Below are 17066 nucleotides of genomic sequence, written 5' to 3' on the forward strand. Positions count from 1 at the left end.
TTTTGGAGTCCATCCTTTTCTGTCCTCCATTAACCACTTGATCTGTGGTTGTTTAAAGGCTCTAGCCTCACAAGGCATGGTTGGCTTATTGCTTGGCTATAGCCTGGCTGTTTTAATCTAGTAATAACCTAATAACTCTTTCATTTGATCCTAAGTTCCCATATTAGCTTTGGCTACCTAATTCCTGTATTTGGCTTCCTTTCTTTGTCTGACTTGACTTGAATCCTGATCACTTCTTTTACTGATTTGGTTTTTCACTTCTTTTCTGAATTATGGTTGTGTCTAGTAACTTTTTGATGTGTTCTGGTATTCCAGTTCTTCAAACTGTCTCTTGTCTACTAGCGTGCAGCGTTGAACTTGCCTGTTCATCAACTATCCATTCTGATTCTTTGTATATTACAGCTTTGCCTCTGTTCTTATTTTCCACTTTACCTACTTTCAGGTCTGACCTAATTTTCCACTTTTGTCCAGTCCCTACCTGGTCTGTTCTGATGTGTCTCTTCAACATCAGTTATTGTTTTTTACTTTTAGACCCTTTAACTCTATTTCTGTTCAATCTTGAAACATCCTATGACTCTGCCAAAGGCTATCTGGACCTAGTACCATGATGACATGGCAAAGATGCTAGGGATAAATCCACCTACTTCTTGTACTTGGCAGATGGGACATTGCTGAGAGAAAGATGAAACATATTGGCTAGACTGCTTCACAAGATAATTCTACAACATTTAAAGTGGCTGAGACACTAAAACTTTAAAGAACTACTAACTAACTACCATTTTTTAGATTAAGTATGATCTTTATTGTTTCTTTGCTTACCATTTCATTATCTTCTGGTTTTGCCAACACTTTCAGACAGAAAAATGTGCCAAATGAATGTAATATCATATAAAAGCTTTGCAGAGAAACATTTTTTTTACTGCCCGGGTGTTTACTTCCTTGGTTCCATCATCTGTTGTAATTACAGTGACTTAGATCTGCGTTTAGTCCTTGGTGAATATCATCATTATTCTCTACAATTACATATACTTGTGAAATATTGTTGACTAAAAGCTATTAGTAATTAGTTTCAATTCTTCACAGTGTGCTAAAAGTGCATATAAAACAGGCAATTAAATTATGTTTTTGATGTGCAATTAAATTGTTTTTAATTTTTTTGTGGTATTCAGTTTTAATTTAAGGAATGAACTGGAGGTTGTGGAAATGAATAAAGTTTCAGAGCCAGATTGTTGTGTGTTCTGGATGTGGAAGAAAGTGGCATCCTATTATTTTACAAAAAAAAAAATAATCAAGGCACTGTTTTTCATTTTTTTGTGACTTACAAATATGAAGCTATTTCTCTGGAATTCATGATTGTACAATCAACAATCACTGGCATTTAGCAATCAGAAGGTGAACATGTCACACATGTTGTTAAGGGATTAAGTGCAATTTCCCACAGCCAAGGAATAATAAAGTGGTCATTATAAAATATAACCCTGGCAGTAATGCTTTTTTGGTGGGTTGTGTTTTTTCCATTGGTAAACTCCCTAGAGCAGTGTTTCTGCTTCAACCAGGGTTCCTCCAGAGGTTGCGGGGGGTTCTTTGAGCACTGGGCAATTTGTGCCCCTCAGGTCGGTTTAAGTGACTAATAATTTTTTTGGTAGACCTGATATGTAAGAATGACATTCTTCCCACTGGCCAGCAATGTAAGAGGTAATCTTCCCAGTGACACCACGCTAATATACCATGAGCTGCAGATATAGTAACTATAGCAGGGGTTCCTTGAAGAACATTTCCCACCATGTAAAAATAAGGTGGAGAAACACTGCCCTAGATCTTCATTCTTGTTTCATTCCTTTTTCCTAGGCTAAATGGGCTAACAAATACAAATGCAAAACATGTCTATAGGTCATAAGGTGTGACAATATGCAACATCTAGGGCAAAGCATTGTGTTCTTGTACTAATCTCTGTAGGCTGTCCACTTGGGGAATTTGACATTTGAAGGACAGTTCCACCCCATATCCATTCTCTATCCACAGCCGCTCGTACTATTTTATACAACCCCCCTTTTTATTATTATTTCTGCTTACATACCTGCTTGGCTGAAATATATAATCTCCCTAGGTAATTTCACAGGTACTCTTTCTCTCCTTTCTCCTATGGCAGTAATAATGTTTTGCCATTCCCTGGATTGTTGTGCAAACCCAGGGTAGCTTAAAGTTCTGAACTTGAAGTGGGTTGAATAATGCTTGGCATTATTCAACCTGGAAAGGAACCATAGAACAGAGAAAGGTTGAGTACTACAGCATTATTTTCAGAAGAAAAGGAAAAATTAAAGCTGAAAATGGCTTTTAACTTTCTCAATAGGCCAAGAAATTACTATTTAAATGACCCACACTAAAAAATGTCTGAAAGCTACAAAGCATAATTATGAATGATTTATGAAAAAAAATATTATACAGCGTAAAAAGCTTGAGTGTGCCATCTTGATTGCCTATAATCTGACCAGGGACAATACTACAGTTTGAAAATGTATCTAAGTGCTTTGTGACAAGTGAATTTATACTCCCTGGTGCTAACATTTATTGGTGGCTCAATTTTGAAGAAGCAGAAACAAATGTTAACATTCTAAGTAGGACTCACAAAGCACTAATGCTCTACAGTGCACAGGGATTTCACATTGCTACTTACACTAGATGACCTAAATCTTGTGCTTTCTGTAGCCCTCCTCCCCCGTGCGTCGTGACTCATGCCTTAGTGTGCTGCCGCATGAAAGGGAAATCTGATAAAGATAGCAAAGGGAAAAAAAAGATGATTTTGGAAAGATAACAAGACAGAAAAGGATCTTTTGAGGACTGTTATGTGATGCTGAGAATAAAAGCAGCACTGGGGAAAGAGGAAAATAATATGAAAGTCTAATTCACAATAAAAACACACAGTTTAATCAGATTGTTGTGGTTGTAAATAAAAAAAGTAAAAAGTAAAACTTTTTTAAAGCCTGAGGGTAAAGAACTTAAAAAAAAATCTGTTTTTACACTTTTTATAGATGCGAATGTAAATAAAATCCACATTTCTTAATGTTTTATATATTCAGGGCCCTATTTTTAAAAAATAAGTGGAGGCCAGATATTGTTCTCTACTTTTTTTATTTCTCAATTTTAGAAACCCTTTTCTCTACTTTAAAAATGCTAGTTTTATCCAAGTGGGAACATATTTTGTTCCCTGGTGATCTGGCTTCCAAAAGGAGAATAGTAGTAGTGTAATATCACCATTTCCGATCAGAAACTCTTTTTAAATATTTTTTTTCAAAAGTGGCAAAAAGGTGTTTGATCCCCATTGTGGCCTATGGTACTTTCAAAGAAGTGGATTAAAAAGAAACAGAAATTACACCTTTTTTGGCAAAAAAATAAAATAAATGTTGCTGTATAGATAAAAGCAGATTTAATAAAAGTTTGGCGAAAATGACGAATACATACAAAGTTAACAATTGGTAAATGTGATCATTACAAAAATGGTGATAATTATGGTGGTGTAAATTCAATTGTTTTTAACACGATTCTTATTGTCTTTTCAAGGTATATCCATGCCAGTGCCTGTGTTTGGACTTCAGGATGATAGCAAAGTGTTCAACCAAGAAAACTGCTCTTTGTCAGATGAGCACTTTATCCTTGTTGGATCTTTTGTTGCATTTTTCATTCCTCTAATCATAATGGTGATCACATACTTTTTAACAATAAAATTGCTGCAGAAGGAAGCAGACCTTTATTTTAATAACCTTGGAGCAAAAAGCAAGCTAGCTCTTTTCAGTTTTCTCCCACAGACGTCTATTTCTTCAGAAAAGCTATTTCAACGCTCCCTGCAGAAGGAACTTGCCCCATATGGGAGGAAGACTATGCAGTCCATCAGCAATGAGCGGAAAGCCTCCAAGGTCTTGGGCATTGTATTTTTCCTGTTTGTTATTATGTGGTGTCCATTTTTCATCACCAATGTAATGGCAGTTATCTGCAAAGACTCATGCAATGAGCATATTATAGGAGAACTGCTGAAAGTCTTTGTGTGGATTGGATATCTTTCTTCAGCAGTTAATCCACTGGTGTACACACTCTTCAACCAAACATACCGTTCTGCTTTCTCTCGTTACATCCAATGTCGATACAGGGAGGAGAAAAAGCCTTTACAATTAATTTTAGTAAATACCATCCCCGCACTGGCATACAACTCAAGCCAGCTGCAACTTGCACAAATGAAGGATTTCAAGAAAGGCGGAAAAACGAAAACAAATGACTACTCATTGGTTAGTATAGGATTACCCTCCCTGGACAAAAGTAAATCAGGAGCTGGATCACAAAGTGAAAACGTTAGTTGTTTGTAAATTACATTATTGTTGTGTCATGTTTGCATCATGAATGCATCTGTAGCCAGAGTCTTGTAAAAGGAAAAGACCTTAAGCATATTTTATTTTCTGATGGAAACCAATGTAGGTGTTTCTATGAAGACAAAGTAGAAATATCCTTGATATATTTATTTTAAATCTGGAAGCATTTTATGTGACAAAAAACTTTTATAAGCGGCCTGCCTCAGTTACCCTAATGTACCTCAAACAACTCCCTGCATCTGACTGTGAATGAGCACTTTACGGGGCATGTGTTTTTGCAAGGGAAAGCTATATTTGAGAGGTTTCCAGTAGCTACTGTGCCTAATGAGATGTAAAGTTTTAGATTTCTTTAGATAATGCATCAATGACCTACAAATGAACACAATTAGGTAACTAAAGAAGCAGTGGATTGATATTCAAATTATATGTAACAGTATTTAATTTTTCAGAAGGAATATACCTCTTTGATTTTCTGTTTTGTGATATTTTTCTTTGTAAAGTTAAGAAAATGTTTGCACATTTGTGATTAGTCTCCCTAGATTCATGGGGTTTCTCCTATGGAGTGATAATTGTGTTATGTAGCAATCCAGCATTGTTTTTTTCCTGATTGTATGGATTTTTATATATGTTCTTTCTGCAGTTTCGTGAGCTGATACCCAGACTAATTTTAGGGTATACCTACTAAGGCAGCTGCTATAACATAAAAGCTGGGAGATGTGTGTGCCTTTCACACAGTAAAGTTAGAATTTTCACATCTGGGATCTGTAGACATTTGGCTCCCTCATTCCAGATCATGCTTTAATTTCATATTTTTAAAGTGTGTGAACCAACATTAAAGTCCTTTAGGTGAATTTAAATTATTTTCTTTCAATATTGGTTTATCTGGCTAGAACCTAAAATTCTAGATTTCATATGCAAATTGTCAATATCACTAAATGGGTTTTTTCATACCCATTTATGACCACCTTTAGCAAAAAGTGGTGCATAGAGAGGGTGCTGGTAGGAGGACACCTTATTAATACTTCTTAATTTCTCCTAAATTTATTAGCATCTACAGGCTCTGTGATATCTGAATTAAAATTTAAGAAATATGTTTAAACTCCTACAAATAGGCTATTCTTGAATACATTTCATGGCTGCCTGGAAACACAAAATAGTTGATACACATATGACCTATTCCTTGTATTCACACAAACAAAAGTACTGTAATGCCCCTTTCACACCTGTGGTTGAAAACTGTGTGATTTGCTACTCCCAGACGCATAGCAAACTGCTGTTTTGTATCGGAGAATGGCAAACCACACCGCAGGTAAAACATTTGCACAAAGTTGTGGCCTGCAATTAGAACTGCAGTTCTTCTGAAAGCAACCATGCAACCAAAACAGACTTGTTACTTTCTGGAAGCAGGCCATGTTCCACTGTCTGCGTGCACAAAATGGTTCCAACTGCTCCCATTCACTTTAATGTCCACCGTGGATTTAAAACAGCTCATCATGCTTTAATTTAAGAGTTTACAACATGACATGGTGTAGCAAAGGGATAAATTCTGTTTTATGATGGTGCTATTATCACACATGAAGCCAACTTGGCAAATAGGTGATTTAGAATATAGAGTTTCCAATATAATTTTAGTATGTTTTTGTCATCATGCTTCACTGTATATGGTGTTTTAGCTTAAGTGGTTAGCTTTTTTTAATAAATGTGCTGCAAAGTTTCTTACCAGGAACATCCAGCTGGTAAAAGCACTTTCCCTTCCCACATAATTAGCATTAGCTTTATCAGCTTGTCATGTGGACTTTTCCAGTTGGCTGCCTATCAGATCTTAATCTAACTTCCAAATAATAAGGTGGCACATCAGGCTGATAATGCTAAACCTGTAACCTACAATTGCCGACTTTTTAGAAAACCCTGTGTGCTTCTTCAGTTGATGGTTTAACAAGTCTGCAACAGTAAATTCTGTTAGTTAATTTTGTTAGTTCTGCAGTTTTTAAACCTAGTCATTTTATAAAATATGTTTAGGAAAACTGTATATAGTGAAACATGAGGTCAGACGTACATAAAAATAAATGTTGGGCTAACATGCATATAGGGCTGTATTCATAAAACAAGGAATCTGACAATCCCTGGTGGGAATCTTCCAGGGCCATCTGTTTCATTGGCAATAATAGATTTCCACCAGGGAATGTCTGAGGGAATGTCAGATTCCCTGGTATATAAATAACGCCCATAGTTTTCTATAATAAATGTAAAGGTTGGTGAATTATCTCTTTTAAATGAATGTTTGTGGAAATATCACTACTTTTGCTTCCACCCATTTTGGAATTTGCCATTAGCAAGCAATTCAGAACAAATCAATATTACAGTTAAAAAAAGTAAAAAATATTCTTTGTTTCTAGTAAGTGAAGTAAGCACCCCTTTTACTTACTGGTAATCAATTGACAATCACTTTCCATTACTTTTCCAAGCAAATGCATATTTTCTTCATTGAATAAGCCCTGTAAATGTAATGTTTTGGAGGTAGGCCAGAAAAAAACAAAACTGCAAATTCAGGTGTACTTTCCATGTTTTATAGAGACATCATTTCTACACAGATTTATGAAACATAATTGGTTCGCAGAATTAACTGCATTCCGTAGCTTCAGTTAATTATCATGAACAAGATAATTGAATGTACCTGTGGCACTATTTCAATATCCTGCATAAGGCAGTGAGTTTTTAGTTAATCTTTTGTTGTTTCTCATGCTGAAGAACATATTCATATTTCATGTACGTAAAACAAAATGCATTGTATATTTTTGAGCAATATTATAAATTAAACTAATGCAGATTTTTGTAACAGTTTGTCATATTTACAGATCAGTTTACTTATCTGAGGCATAAAGCCAAAGAGTATGATTAATGAGTGTTTCATGTCTTATGCCATAACATATTTTATTAACTACACACTACAAGATGTCCTCATGGGGGTAATAAACCCACCACTTTGATGAATAGCTTCATTATGGCAGAAATTAGACCTGTTATCAGAGCAGAAATAATTTAGGTATTAAATGCAATACATTTTATTTTTAATGTTTCTGTTGATTTTACAAAGGTAGGCATAAAGCAATCACTAAAGGCACTGTATATTGAATGCAAATGTTACCTAAAATCTAGCTTTAAAATAACAGCACACATGTCTGAAGGGATTCGGGGAATGTTTTTTTACATTGTGTTAAACAAAAAGTATTTGTTAGGATTCTGTTAGCCTCCATTTAAAACAGATAACCAAGATTTTCCTTAATTTCCCCTGTATTTAGTCAAGTGAAGACGTCTGTACAGCCCATGGATTTATTTTTTACAATCATTGAATCCTCCTTCATATGATGCATACAGGTAAAGGTGATATGCTTGAACAAATGACACATAGCACTAACTTGGTGTATTAATTCCCATAATCAAAATAATTTTTCACATAGAAAAATTAAATATATTATATATGTTCTAACACTTTATTCCCTTAAAATTAGAATCAGTTATTAATGGCTAGAACCTTCTTAGAGAGTATGCAGGTAAAACATCTACATTTTACCTCAACTCAAGGTCTGGTGCTCTCTTTGGTACTGGAGTGTGTGGTGTCAGCATTGCAAAATCAAAAGCACACTGCTCAGAATAAAGGTTGTGAATGCCTTTAAATCTGACAAGAGGATTAAAAAAAAAGCTGAAATGTATTTTACTAAAGTGGTCAATATGTCTAGAACCAGCCAACCCAGAAAAGGCAGCCAAAAAGTTGACTGAGGTTTACAAGTCTACAAAAAAACAAAACGTTATCAGAAGACCTGCAGTTAACTTTTGCAACACTTGGTTTCCAAATGCATGCAAAATTTGCTTTCCAAAAAAAAAATCATTACAGTAACGATCAAGTTTTCTACCAAATGTATTGGTAAAGCAAACCTTCTGATGTGTTGTAGATAAAAAAATTAAAGATAATTTAATGACCACAGTAACAGAGGATATGGTTGGTGCCAGCCAAAGACAGCATTTCAGAAGAAGATCATTATACCAACTGTGAAACATAGTGGTGGAAATGTTATGCTTTTGCTGCTTGGAGACCTGAATCACTTGCTGTCATTGATACAAATAAGAATGTAAGGTAATTTGTCCAAAAGTTAAAGCAGAAATGGTTGGTTCACCACCAAAAGTTCCTACTGTGGATATGAGTCAAAACTGCGCCATGGGGTAATGGAGGAAGGCGGTCTATTGTATTGGAAGGGTCTTTTTTTTAGAATATCTTAATGGCCTGATACATGTGTAGTAATGCAGTGCTTGTTGGTGCAAACAGAATGCTATCCTTATGTGTGCAGAGATATGTCAAAACGAATTAAAGTATTACACAGATCATGATATAAACCAACTAAATAAACAAACAATACCAACAATCTTGGAATATTAGGATGTAATACACACACATCTTAGGCATAATTCACTCAAGCCAATGAGCCATGTCTCTATTGGTCTGTTTTCTTTTTTATTTTACAGATGCCAGTACCTCTGTCCCATAGCTGGGATGCAAAAACACAAATGTCTATTGATTTTAATCATTGTTAAAACTATGGCACATTTGAATGACAAAACCATTTATTTGTAGGGATAAAAAAGGCTGTCATGGTTGCTTAACAGCCAAACTAATCAATAAAAAGGGGGCTTAGAGTGGTGATCTGTGTCTAGAGGCATTCTTTTTCAATTTATCAGACACAAAAGCCTTAGGTACTAAAATGTGTTACATGCTGAAAGCAAAGCAATGGGCTGCATCTAAAAACAGAGCTCAATGCTTTGTGTGAAAAGGCACTATAGGGGTAACTGTAAAGCAAATATAATAATTTAACTAAAAGGCACAGGTGGTATTAGGAACAGCATATAAACTTCAAGCATCACTGATTTCTAAAGTTAAAGCCAAACACTACCCAAAAGTACCAAAAAAATTAATTTGGATCTCTATACCATTTATATGCTGATAATACACTATAAATGTATCAGACCTTAATGACTTCTATTCTGTGTCCCCAACTGTCTTTGTTTTGTTTCTCCTTTCATGATCACCTGCTTTCTAAAACTCAACATTAATAAAAATACCCGAACAATAACTTGACCTCAGTTCCTCAATCACACTGTTTTGGGGCAATGTTTAGGGAAATGAGCTCTCCAGCAAAGCCATTCCTATATGAAATTCACTTTAGAAAGGACAAGCCCCCCACTCTTCGCAAAAGGAGGCTCCAGCTGGGCTACCAAAACTACACTACCTATTCCAAATCCAGGGGTATTTTACTTACACACACTGTCACATGGCACTTGTGGGGGGGGGGGTTCACTGTGATTGAGAGTGAAGACTGCCATTTGTAAAGGGGGATCTCAATGGACAAGTAGTGATTCTGGCAACTGTATTGCTACCTCATACGTAGAGGAATTTAGGAAGGGCCTCCTTATCTGGGGGGAGGGGGGGCTTTAACTTTATCCTGGACAATACTATAGACCACACCAATATCCATAGGGATCCAATTACTAGATGCCTGGAGGGTCATGAACGCGATCCCCCGGGACTACACTTTTTACTCCTACAACCACAAATCATACTCTTGAAAAGATCACTTTTGGCTCCGCCAGGGAGACAGTGATCTGTACATAATATGGGAAGCACACAAAGTGGTGATACACAGCATATGCATCAAGCACAGTTCCAGGCTTACAAAAGGCAGGCAAGCCGAGATTGTCAACCTACTCACACAAATTTACCAACTAGATTCAGCTCAGGGTAGGGAGCTGGCAGCTCTGCGAGTGAAACTGTCCACAGTAACACTAATGAAAGCCAAGGCTAAGCTTGCCCGGTGTAGACGCTCATACTGTGAGTTTGACAACAAAAGTGGACGGCTCCTTGCCCGGGCTTTAAGAATACAAGGAGAAAGAACATTTATCCCCTTTATTGTAGATAAGACAGGCGAGAAACAACACAGAGTGGAAAAATTTGCAGAAGCTTTCTGCGATTTCTACAAGAATCTGTACATCCTTGCACACACTACAGAGCGCAAAGATGGGCAGGACAGGGTATAAGCCATCAGAAGCTACCTCATCCAATCGGGCCTACCCCAATTCTAAGAAACCGAGATTGAATCTCTGGAAGCTCCCATCACAGATGAGGAACTCAAATGTGCAATCTGTCTCACACCCACTGGCAAAGGCCCTGATGGTTTCACCCTGCCCTACTATAAGGCCTTCTATGACATACTAGCTTCCCACTTCCTGAAGGCAATGAATGGTATAGCAGGGGGGGAACATCTCCATAGGATGCCCTTCGGGCTCATATCTCTGTCATACCAATGGAGGGCAAGGACCCGGGAGCAAGTGCAAGGTATCGGTCTGTCTATTAAATCAGGACCTTAAACTTTTCACTAAGATACTGGCCTAAGGCTTCAACCACTGCTGCATAAAATAATTAATCTAGATCAAGCCAGGTTCATGCCCTCTAGGGAGGCCAGAGATAACACGATAAGGGTACTCAACTGTATCCATGAAGCTATGAGATAATATGGAAATCTGTCCAACTTTAAGATTACCTACTCAAAATCTTAGGCTATGAATATTACACTCTAGTCTCACCCACAGATGCAACTCTCCCAATCCTATCCATTCTGATGTTCGGAGGTCTCACTTAAATTCCAAAATGCCAGCCATGGGTATTAAAGTTAAACTTCCCTCCCCTCCTCACCTGCATTAGGGCAGATATCCAGAGATGGAGCAAAGGCTTATTTTCCTGATTGGGGCGTATCAGTGTTAATAAAATCAATGTGCTTCCTTGGCTGCTCTACTTGTTCTGGGCCCTACCCATTGATATCCAAAACTTGTTTTTCAAAAAAATACACCATTTCTTTCAAATACATATGGGGGACAGAAGCCCCAGATTGAGCAGGAAATTACTTAATTTCCTAAATCTCAAGGGGGCCTGGGTTACTATGTTAGGTAGAAGCTCATCTCACAAGAGAGATGTTGACAATCTTCCTGCAAACAGTGGGTGGGCCTGGAACAGTCTATCAGCAAATTACCCCTCCCCATGTTGCTATAGGTGGCATGCACAGCCTCACAACATTTGAGAAAACACCCCTTCAATGGCCATACACTGAGCCTATGTGTTAAACACTTTCACAAAGAACTATCTCTCTGCATCTATCACCTTTACTTCCAGGTATTGGCCATCCCTCCTTCTCACCGGGGCTTGAAGACCGGGGCCTTCTTAAATTGACAAAACACAGCCTCAGTAGAACAAAGCATTTTCTCACTCACGATCGTTGGCCCACAACAGCAGAACCGATCCATCTCAGGATTATAAATTGTCCTTTTTGCAAGTGAGTCAGCTCCTTCACTTCCTAAAGTTCCTGCCACCCACACAGACCCTCTCTTGTCATTTGACATTATTTGAGAATCTATGTATAGAGGAAGGCCCGACACGTCACACTCTATCTGAACTGGCAACACTCCTACAATTCCCGACTCCGGGCTTCTCCCCCACATACCTGAGGGCTTGGGAGGAAGACTTAGGCGTGACATTCACAGAGACACGGAAGACACAGAGACTGAATAATAACCATAATACACAAATCCTCAATATGCAGTACATACCAAGAATCAAGCTATAAAACAATGGCAGGATGGTAAAGGGTGCCAACAAGAATTCACCAGATATTCCCTAACATGTCAGATAGCTGTTGGAGATGTGACCAAGACAGAGAGACATATCTTCTGCTCCTGTACCAAACTGCATTTTGGGATTAAGCGAGGGAGATCATGCAGAAATTTACAGACTTACCTATACCAGACGATCCAACATTCTTCCTATTGCATCACAATGATAGACCCCTGAAAGCATACCACAATTCCATCACCAAGCATATGGTAAATACAGCAATGGCCTGTGAACCTCTATTGTGGAGACAGCCAACTCCGCCGTCTATTGGATTGCGGATTTGCAAGATTAATGAAATTATGTTAATGGAAGATCTCACCTCAACTATACATGGCACAGAAGAGAAGTTTTGCAACGCCTGATTTTACTGTTTGGTTTGAATACCAAGATTCCCCAGAATACAGATTAGACCTGTCTCAGGGATGTGACACATGACCCTTGACTATTTCCACTGCTAGGACCCGTAACAGCAATACATACTATTAGTTCCTGCAAACGACCACCCGCTCACACCCCTTTTGCCTTGTTTAGTCTATCTACCTCTCATTATTTAATTTGGAGATAACTGGTTTGCACGACTCTGAGATATGTTGTGATAATTTTGATTTGCACGACTCTGAGATATGTTGTGACATAATTTTTTCTCCACATTGTTTCCCTCCTAAATTGATGATTTATGTTTGTTTAATAACCCGATATAAAAAAAAGTAAAAAAAAAAATACCAAAAACAGCTTTTGCAAGATTGATGCTGTACCAATGTGAAGTAAACCCAAAAACATAAATGGCACAGCAGTGACTTTACCTCTCCTTTAATCTGCCCTGTCCTATTATCAGCATGCTTCTTGTGAAAATTGATTGACTTTTGATTCTTCCTCCTACACCTCCAGCTCTCATGTATAGGGGCTGCAAGGAGCTGGTAACAGGTGAAGTCCACTTATATTACTAAATACACTAAATTATGTTTTATTAATTACAGATGTTCAGTGTTGTTTATATTTGCCTAGAGTTCATATTTAGTTTAACTTTGATCAAACTACTTGCAAGTAAAAAAAGCAGATTGCTCGAGCATTTGTGTTTATGGTTATGGAGGAAGTTTAGTACAGGATTCTATTTCTCTACATAATTCAAAGGTTAAATGTTCCTTTTGTCTATGGATTGCAAATGGTGGAATACTTCCATTCCCCTGCAGACATGCTTCTCTCTGTATTACTCTCCTCTACAATATTTATTATTCCTTAAACAAGAATTTAACCCGTGCAATTGGGGGTTGAGGCGGCACTGAAAATATCACAATGCCTCAGTACTCCTCTCAAGAGTCTTCTTCCTTGATGCAGGGAGTGAGCTGGCCCTTGAGATGAGTTTTACAAACATCATATGGAAATGAGGTGGGCTCTATCTGACTTTAAATGTACACTGTTGAAAACTCACAGAGTGCAGGACAATAGGAGTAAGCAAATTCAGTACAGGAGAGGAACCTTCACAACTGTGCAAGACTGATTGTAAGGTTAGAATTGAGATTTTAGGTAAAGCTGTACTCAATCAAAAAAGTTCTGTAGATCTAAAATAACAATAAACACTTGGCACAGTCACGGGTTAAACCCTGCTGATGGTTTTGTAAGCAGGGGCGCACATAGGTCAGTGAAAAGGGGTCCTCCTCAGCCAACAGGGGACAGGAACTAAACTAAAAATACAAAAATCACACTCTCACTACCTACTTATCCTCAGTTCCTTCAATCCTGACTTTAAAAAAAAAAAAAAAAAAAAAAGGGGGTTTGAAAAAAAAAAAAAAAAAAAAAGGGTGTTGCAGGGGAAAAATTTTTTTTTGATTTAGGTCAGCTTTTAGTATAAAGTGCTGACCTATATGAATGCCTGCACAAATTTGGAGTCATCTCCAAACCTAGCTTAATTTTAGGCAGTTTTGATCAGCAAAACCAATTCATGGCAGAGTCCAAGACTCCTAGGTACCTTCACTGTATACCAATGACAGTAAAATGTGCAGGTGTCTCCACACTTCAAAGACCAACTTCTGTTATCTTTATTTTAATTTAATTGGTCTATTTAAATTAAATACATTAATGATACAATAAAGCAGATGACAGCACAGATTTTGTGATGACATCACATGATGACTTCAGTGTCACTCTCTTGGGGGGGACGTGGGAATGGAGTTGGGTAGTAAATTGACAGGTTGTAGACTAAACAAGGGTTCTGACTAAATTAACATTTTTATATTGATTACTAAATGGAAATACAATAATAAAGCCAATAAAACCAACCCAAAAACAAAAATTAGGGCATCAAACTGCTGTGGTTTACATGTGTAAAAACTGTATCTATGGCTAAAAATGTTTCCTTTAGCTACTGTCCTTACTGATCATCTAGCTGTAACAGAAGAATGCCGATAGTATAGTTTACAAATAACGCTTTTATACTCACCTAGTAAATACTGTGGCTCAACACAAAAAGCAAGTGTTATTGTTAAAACAACAAAAAAATGCAGACAGCAAAGACTGACAATAAATACAGCTGTGCTGTGCTGAGAGATGAACTTAAAAAAAACCAAACAAAAAAAAAACAATATTCATTTTAGTGTTTACTATATCTTTTTTTATTGATAGTGACAAGCCCGGAATCTCCTATATAGTGTTGTAGTGGAATAATAATGGGTTAATATTTTGAGAAAAATAGCAGACAGTGACATGGCTGGAACTGCTAGGTCTTTTTTCATTCATGAAATGAGAGATGGATGAGCACACTGAACAAGAAAGTAAAGGATGTTTGTGTAAATGTATAGTGGCAGCTCAATTAGGTGGAGGACATTGTGTTTGCCATTTTTGTCTTTTGAAGATTATGATTTCTCTAAGAACACACTCCAGTAAAGAGCTCAATATTGTAGTCACCATGGATATAGAACTACTTCAAACAACAGATTTTCAAGGATTAAGCATGGTCAGTTAAGCTGCAATACAGTGACACAACGATTATTTACAAGGTGAGATTGACTTTGTATTTATATACTGGTAATTATGTCAAAAGAATTACCAGTCAGGAGTATTTTATTAAAGAGTCACTAAAAATTGTATTTTCATAACAATTGTAGTAAGTACTGTATATAGTACAATATTCATGATTTTTTTTATTTCAAAAGTATTTTTTTTTATGATTGTTTACTTATTTCGCATTCAGATCAGACTGTCCATTAAATGTGATGATAACCAGGGGTGTAGGTAGCTATAACACTGCATGTTAAAAAGGTGCAGCAAGACAGTTTTATTGTTCATGTCAATAAAAAGTGGCCATTGTTACCTCACCCTGCCTTATGCTTATGGTGTTAAACTTTGTCCTTCGGTGTTTCCCAAAGCTCTTCTTCCTTCTGTATTCTCCTTTATACTCCAATAGATTAGAAAAGTGTTCTCCTTTTTATGCCCTTCCTTATATCTCAATAACAGATTGCAAACTTTTCCACTTTTCCTGTATCTCCTTTGTACACTTAAACAGACAATACGCTCTTCTGTCACAACATTACTGTGACTGGACGAACAACTGTATGACAACAGGGTCAATATGTTTCACACATCCTTCACTGCAGGGTAGGGATGAGAGGAATAGAAAAACTATTGTAAAAAGACATGGGGAGCTAGGCAGAGCCATGGAGAACATGTATCAATCCAAACAATGTGCAAATAAAAAAAACATGTACTAGGTAGAGTATCTCCTTATACAGCAAGATTGTAAGCTCCTCAGGGCGGGTCCTCCTTCTGTGTCACTGTCTGTCTGTCATTTGTAACCCTTATTTATTATACAGTGCTATATAAATCCTGTAAATACTATAATATTAATATTGCAATATTGGCTGTTCCTTGTTAGAGGCAGGAATGCTCCTCACTGTGGAACTTCCTACAGAGAATGGTGGTGAGACACTTGTACACCAAACTATCCCAGGAACTAGTTGCTAACTTCTATAACTCCAGAACTAAGGAGGAAGAGGGGGCAAGTGACATTTGGGAATATTCAGACTTTAACAATTACCCTTCACAACAGAGGACTGGATGTGGGAAAGAAATCCTGTCCCTCAACACGGGGACCACTCAATATAAATTCATCATTATTCAGATGTCTAACAATGTAGATCCATCCTCAGTTATACTCACAAGAAATATTAGGGACCCAAGGGGTCTGTTACCACATCCCTAAGAGTATTGTACAACATATGTAATAGACAATATGGGACATTATTAGTAATCAGATTACTGCATTATAGTTGTTTGTGCATTACCTTGTGAGTACTTTGTATTTTATTACCTGGGAGTAATGTTATGTTATACATTTTGGAATTGCTGACACAAAAATGTTGTTTAATAGATATAGATACATATATACTCTCTACCCTCCTGAAGAAGACTAACAAAACATGTAAGAATGAATTGTGTGACGTTGAAAAATGAATCCTGAAATCCTGAAAAATGACTCCTAATGTATAATCGAGAAGTGAAATGTAAGCAACTGGGTTCTTGTGGCTGGATTTATTCCATTTTTAAGCCTTGATTTAATAAAGTGATTTCTACTTTTATCAAAGGTTTCCCCAGCGTTTAACCTGAGGCTTTTAAAGCCCATGTTTGAAGTCCCCATGCATTCCAATGTGATAATCTACACCAGGACGTTTCCTTCAGGCACGTCTTTGAGTGTTATCTTAAACTTTGCTTGCAACATTTAAAAATTTAAAACGCTGGATAAACGCAGGAAAACACATGAAAACGCTTGAAAACACTTCTATTTAACTTAATGAAGGCTTTTTCAAGCGTTTTTAAGCTTTTATGAAAGCTTCCATTGAAAAAAAGTGAGGGCTTTTATAAATGTTTTTAGCAGGACTTTGGACTCTGGAAGCCCCTTTATTAAGGAGACTCCCAGATCTCCACCACCCCACCCTGGGGAATGAGTACAGGGGTACATAAATCCCCTTACTCATTCCCTGAAAGGGTTAAAATATATGTAAAAA

General features: G+C 37.1%; 1 protein-coding gene across 2 annotated transcripts in view; it reads left to right on the forward strand.

Moving 5' to 3' along the window:
- Positions 1 to 7196, forward strand: part of HTR2A (5-hydroxytryptamine receptor 2A) — a 21517-nt gene extending 14321 nt beyond the window's left edge. For both annotated transcript variants that reach the window (XM_072409848.1, XM_072409840.1), the window contains exon 4: positions 3559 to 7196. In XM_072409848.1, the coding sequence (XP_072265949.1) occupies positions 3559 to 4355 (797 nt within the window). In that variant the 3' untranslated portion in view covers positions 4356 to 7196. The remainder of the gene's footprint in view (positions 1 to 3558) is intronic.
- Positions 7197 to 17066: the final 9870 nt, after the last annotated feature.

The sequence above is a fragment of the Pyxicephalus adspersus genome, chromosome 1 (assembly GCF_032062135.1).
Source record: "Pyxicephalus adspersus chromosome 1, UCB_Pads_2.0, whole genome shotgun sequence".
NCBI classification, from domain to species: domain Eukaryota; kingdom Metazoa; phylum Chordata; class Amphibia; order Anura; family Pyxicephalidae; genus Pyxicephalus; species Pyxicephalus adspersus.